Below are 6,901 nucleotides of genomic sequence, written 5' to 3' on the forward strand. Positions count from 1 at the left end.
ATTACTCTACCATGAAATTATGGAAAATAAGCTATCAATATATATATATATATATATATATATATATATATATATATATATATATATATATATATATATATATGTATAAGAGATAAAAAGATATACAGCACCACACAAGGTTACTGAAATGTGCTTCTTCGTTTTTTTCCCCTGATGCGGGCTCAAGCTAAAACAGAGTTCTCAGAAGGGCTCAAAATTTATCCTCCAACATCTGGAAATTGCTTGCAATATATCGAAAGGCTCGACCTAGAAACGTGTCTGTCTGACGCGATTTGCCAGGATAATGAGTTACTTTGGAGTATTTTGAGACCAGACGAAGTGTAACACAATTTTGATCAAAGTACACGACTTTTATTCCTCGGTAGGGGATAAGTAGAACGTGACTAGTATCGTAATGATTAAATTGTGCCCTAGCAGTAGTATTGAATCGCGTGCAGCTAGCAAGCATGCGATTCACTCTTGCGCCGTGGATACTGCTATGGCCCGATATAATTTGTAATCGATGTAATCGATTATGCAACATCACGATGCAAGCACGATAGGGTTTATATGCTCTGAGATTGTAATACTTCTGGCGTTTACTTTTTTGGGGTCATATTTCGCATTTCCGTCGGAACCCGACTGAAATCTTGTTACCACAGCTATATTTTACACATTTTCATGCATTATATCTCAAATTTTAGAGGAAAAAATACAACCCGACAGTTTACGCACTCATAATCATGGAAACTATATTTTTCAACCTTTTATGAACAGAGCCCATTACGCAAAAATCAAAAGTAGAGGCAAAATTGAATGATTGCCTCCTGTAACAAAATGATATCATAATGATACCATTTTTTTGCCAATCCTTCAATATAATTATTATTACAATTTTTTTTTTAGAGGAAGCAACAAATTGTTGTACTCTGAAGACATTAAGTAAGGCCACTCTGTTTATACATCAAGAGCAGACTTGAAAACAGAAGTTCTTCGCTGGAAAACACAATTATTTCGCTGTGTCACCTGTGTCCACCAATGCGTAAAATCTGTCAACATTCTGACGTACATAGGAGGTTCATTTAAAGAGGCTTATCCAGCTGACGAAAGTATTTGTGAAATAGCTTGCAACGTGGGATCGACTAAAATTAGCTCATCGTGTAGATGCATGGGAGCATATTATACCCAACCACGAATCCGAACTGGAGAGGAGATTCATGTAAACATATCACAGTACGTAAACCACCGCCGAAATTCGATGGATTCCTATTTTACCACACTAATCGCAATAGCGATTATATCGAATTTGCATAGCAGACGGCACTGTGCTGCGTACTTTGTCAACAATGATTCCGATTAATTACATCACAGTTGACATTGATTTTGTTCAACCAGTGTTTGCGATGTGTTCTCATTCAACGTCCACTTTCATTTCATATTTAAAAATATCATAATGAGACGTCATCATGAGAACAAGAACTCAGTGTTTGACCATGATGACGCTATTTCAAGGCAGAGATATTCAATGTTTCAGAACTCTTAGCATATCTATGTTTCACGATGATTTACAAAACAAAGGTGTAATATACTGAAATGCGTCATGACAGCGAGTACGGTAGCATCAACGTATAATCTCGTCGATATTATACAATCAAAATGTCAAAGTATCTGATTCCATTAATGATGAAAAAAGAAGAACTCTTCGGCTACGTCTTGTTCTTGATTGAGAAAAGGTGTTACACACCTAAGCACACGCAAGTACACTCTAATTCAACAGCTGAACAATATTGCCCTTTTGCTCAAGTATTTTACACAATGCACATGAACAAGTGATTGCATACAGTGTGTTATTTAGTTTAATCATGGTTCATTTTTGCTCATCTGATCCGATGTTTCAATTTGATCCTTTTTTAATTCCGACGTCAATTGTTATTGCAAATATCGAAGGCAATTATGAATGGATTTGACAAAGCCGTATCTGCTACATGATATGAATTAAGTCTAAAGCCATTCTGAAAACTATAGGATGGTAAACGATCACGATGCAATTACTTGGCAACGTGATACTGTAAGATGTACTGCAGTCAAATTCCACGAGACCGCATAGTTATCTACGTAAATATTAAAATATGCCGCAAAAAATGGTATCAGTTTAGTTGTCAGTGCAACGTAACATGGAACTGCAGACTCATCAAACGGTACAAGCAAGAACTAAAGATGTATCCGGCGAAAATGACGATAGCAACAGAGCACATCAATACGCGTTTGACGCTGACTTAATACTACAAACTGTAACCGCAGCTTCTATTTCCGTTCGAGTAGCTGCGGTTGTATGTTGGCTCTTGTCTTGCAATCAGCTGTTATCACCGGGTACCTTGTGCCACCCGTATCGTTCATGCGTCTCAACAATAGCTCGGAAGCTTTCCTGAGCTTCTTGCTTGTTGAAGGGCACGTCGCTCCTCACGCCCGGCTGCACAATTCGGCCGTCGCCCGCCACCAGAGTTGCCCCGAGTTGCAGAATCACCGCGTCGATCGTGTACGCGCTGGACCATCCTTGCGGCGTCAGCAACTCCATGCAAATCGCGCCGCCGTCCAGCACGTAGCCGTACTCGATGTGGGGGCTGACGACTCGAACGAACGGCGGAGAGAACGGGAAGTCGTCGGGGAAGGCAATGTTGAACAGCACGTGGTCGATGTTATGTTTTTTCATGTCCTTTGCCAAGGCAGACGTGGGGTGGATGTGGTAGAGCTTCACGTTCCACTCCGTCAGACTGTCATTAACGAGTTCAACAGCATAGGGCGGACCAGTCAGGGTCTCCATACTCATAAACCCTCCACCGGCTATCGCTTTTTTAATCGCTTCTTTCCCCTTCTTATCGTCTTTCCCGCTGTTCTCTTGTTTGCTATCTACAGTAGATGAAGAACTAGCGGACGCGGCAGCCTCTTTGTCATGATTGCTGTCTTTGCTAACTTTTCTTCTACGTTTGTCTAACATTTCAGATTTTTCTCTACTGTCCGATTTAGATGTTGACTGTTCTTGCCGCTGCGCGGGATTATTTGTTTCCACACTCGATTTACTCCCACTTCCATCCACAGGAGAAATCGCGTCACTTTTTCGCGGTTGACAGTCTCCATGCTCTCCACTGCTTTCTTTTGCTGGGAGTCCTTCTGCTGCAATTTTTGAAACCACTTTGAACTCTTTCATGAGTCTCCTCATCTTGACGTTTGACACGTAGGCTTTGGTCGGCTGCGGTAGACGCAGTAACGCATCACCCGTCAGCGTGCGCGTCCCATCAGCGAGGTTCGGCTTCGGTTCCTTCGGGGCGACATCACTTTCCTCATTAGCTGGTGGGACAGTACCGGGGAGGTCGATTCTCTCCCGCAAGGCATCGGGGCACGAGGCGTTGAGATCTAAGCAATCAGGCTGTCCGCTTGAAATGGCAAAAATTGTAAGGCTCCCGTTTCGGGTTATCGTGACGGAATCTTCCGCCCCGCTCGCGCTGGCGGGGCCACGGTTGTTTTTGTGCCGTTTTCTCGCCAGAGCTCGCACTTTCGATCTCGCGCTCCTCCGCTGCGAGCTCACATCCCTGCACGGTAAACATGGGCAGAGATACTTGCCGATGAGACTAGCCATGGCATGTACAAACTATTGTGACAAACAAAAGAACTTATATCATGTGACTTCCTTACATTACACTCCGCGTTAAAGTCAATGACAGTCTCCAATTAGAAACGAGGGCTGAATATACGAACACTTGAAGTGAGAGCGAAGAAAAAGCTCAGCTGTATAAATAAACATAATATACACAATATTCATGTACTTTCGACATGAAATTTAGGTTAAGCCGACAGGAATCGAACATGATTGAAAGCACTTGGCGATGGAAAGACTGCAAGGCAGTGTAGTTTGCGCTTCGATGCTGAAAACGCTCGAGGGCTGTATGTCGCCGACAGCTTTACGAGAGATAGAGCGAAGTGAAACAAGGCATCCTGGCATCTTCGACCACGTAAACAAATGAAGTGAAGAGCATGGTGAACTATATTGGAAATCCGAAAATGTCACTCATAGTGCACGTCACCCAGGACTCTGCTAAATGGTTTCAAAATATGCCCGCATTAAAGTGCACCTGGCTCAAACTATGTGTTTCGCAGGTGTAGGGCGTCCGAGTTATGTCGTCTGTACAGCAAATTGCATGAACGTGAGCGCATCTCCCAGTAATTTGCTGTAATCCCGATCTCTTTTGCGGATGCGCAAACTACCAGTAGTTCGTCCCACAGCCCGTACACTTAAGCCGTGCCGCCCGCGCTCTCACGCATCGCTGATGAGATAGTACACAATATTATAATGAACTGTTCTGCGTTCAGCCGGCCCAGCCCCTCGAATTGTTTTATGCATACAAAGCACGCCACCTGTGGGAGTCCATCGTACAACCTTGTGACAGGAAGCCATTACGGCTGCTCGGCATGACGGATTAGCTCGATCACGCCCAGGCACGATGCAGCTCACGCGCATTCTACCTAAATACGATTTTAATGATACAGTATTCTCTACCGATGTATAATTTGACATCGACAAGTCGCCAGTTAAATACTAGTATTCAGAGCCCTTGGATAACTCCGCCGACAGCAAACTATACTGTCAATAGTTTGGTATATAAATCGGACCAGGTTGTGGCTGATGAGAACAAGACCTGTGATCTCCATGTAACAAGTTCAATAGTCGCCAGTCAGACAGGATAAAAGAAAAGAACAAAACTTTTTATCATCTCAAATTACTGCCTATAATCGCATGAGTTGTTGAGCAAGAGTAGACTTTGAGATGTGGCTTACAGAGGACGGAGAATGAGAGCAGAGTATTGGAGTCGAAAAGAATTGATGTAAAACAATATCAATCATTCAATTCAATACCTGTGAATGTGAATATGTATATATGTGCGTACGTATGTGGGTGTGTATGTGTATGTATGTGGATGTATACATAATAATTATACGCAATGCAAATAGACATATGAATATGATATATATGTATATGATTTTGTTTGTGATCATCATGCTAAGAATTATAAGATGATATGATTACTATATGGCAGCATTATGATATAAGAATTTATATATAATTGGGGATATATGATGTTATTCTGATGATGATTTGAGGTCAGATTGGATATAGGTATTGAATTGAATGATTGATTTGCGTACATAAAGGAAATGATTTAGCAGATTGGTAATATATGAAATTGCATTATATATTATAATTAATGACACATCAGGCCATTCATATAATAATTATTCTGTTTGGTAGATCCTGACGAAGGCCTAATGACGGGCCGAAAGCTTGACAAATAAAAGGGAGACTAAGATCGAGAGCAACGTCCCGCCTCAGTCCAATTTCTTTCAATTTTATATATATATATATATATATATATATATATATATATATATATATATATATCACATCTGTTATCTAATCACATACGTTACATCTCAATCTCCATTGAGTCTAGCTGAGCAATGCTGTGTGTTATCATGTCATCCCCTCTAGTAAGCGCCAAGCCATATGACGGGAGATAAAACGGAGGACCAGTGTGTGAGGGGGTCATGACTCACGAGCGTGAAAGATCCCCACTTCACGTCCAGCTTGCAAAGTGTAGGGTGCTATTAATAACCCTATGAAGTGTTCCACTCCACTAAACCACAATGGTACCAGAAAATGATGCCGACCCTTCATGGTGTGTGTCTCAGGTGATTAGCAAGTCAGCAAACAGTATGAACGGCTACTTGGCACATCGCTCCTGACAAAGAAGAAGTTAGGAATGGAAATCATACATTATTTACGTGAAACAAATCGCCATGGCCAATGTATGTGTTGTATAAAAACGGTCGTATCGTAACTTGGAGACGCTGTAAATCCGGCTGACTGTTTATTTCGGACAGGAATTACTGCTCAATGTGTATAAAGTCTTCTCGTACTACTAGCAGACTAGTATATACTTCTAAGTAAAGGCAGAGCAGCTTATACCGAAATCTAACGCCTTATATACTAACTTTATTAAAAACGAACGAGTGGTCGCTTAAGCATTCAGTGTAATCTTAGTACACATTTTGACGTCAAAACGGGGTAATTACGTTAGTGTGCGCGACTACATGGTTTCTGAATGACTTGAGTTATGATCCGGTCGTGTATAATTCCTAAATTATACAAATAATATGAAGTATGATTAGAATTCTATTAGTAATAATGAAGTATAAGTCGAAGAGGTTAGCATTTCCCAGGTGTTTAAGGCAGTGAAGTCACATAATGAAATTCAAAGTAGGTGAAAATTCCAAGCAGTCCAAGATCGTTATAAATACCCGTGTCAGATAGCAGAAACCATCTTTTCAAAGAGAAGATGACTCTGAACTGACCAGCAATACCAATATTGGAGCACAGCAGGCAAACCTTAATGTAGGTAATTCCGATCATGAAACATGCAAGATTGTAAGCACAATTCATTGCAGTTCGGATGATGCGGAGTAACTTGCAGACATCTCATGTCAATCAGCAATCATTTAGACAACAACATACAGTAACATGTATAGTGTTGACTTCTGTACAGTGCTGAAAAGGGAGGGATCGTTGGGTGGGAACCTCTTCGACTTATACTTCATTATTACTAATAGAATTCTAATTATACTTCATATTATTTGTATAATTTAGGAATTCTATTACGTAATACTCGTATAAGTCTTCAGAGGTTAGCATGTTCAAAGTTCCGTACAGAAGTCAGTCTATACATAGTAGGGACTCGTGACCAGAGAATAATGAAGGGTGATAGACGTTTTTCTTCGCTAGAAGTTGAAAACTTTAATCATGGCACCTCACGCACAGGGGGTGTCAGCGACGGAGACACACATTGTCTCA

The 6,901-nt window shown here is 41.1% G+C and overlaps 1 protein-coding gene across 1 annotated transcript; it reads right to left on the reverse strand.

The window, feature by feature from the left end:
- Positions 1–2,353: 2,353 nt before the first annotated feature.
- Positions 2,354–3,634, reverse strand: LOC140226902 (uncharacterized). The gene has a single exon (XM_072307330.1). It carries the CDS (start codon positions 3,632–3,634, stop codon positions 2,354–2,356), a length of 1,281 nt encoding a protein of 426 aa, XP_072163431.1.
- Positions 3,635–6,901: the final 3,267 nt, after the last annotated feature.

The sequence above is a fragment of the Diadema setosum genome, chromosome 4 (assembly GCF_964275005.1).
Source record: "Diadema setosum chromosome 4, eeDiaSeto1, whole genome shotgun sequence".
Taxonomy (NCBI): Eukaryota; Metazoa; Echinodermata; class Echinoidea; order Diadematoida; family Diadematidae; genus Diadema; species Diadema setosum.

Coding starts and splice junctions, on each gene's coding strand:
- LOC140226902 (XM_072307330.1), bottom strand. CDS start 3,634: ATGGCTAGTCTCATCGGCAAGTATCTCTGCCCATGTTTACCGTGCAGG.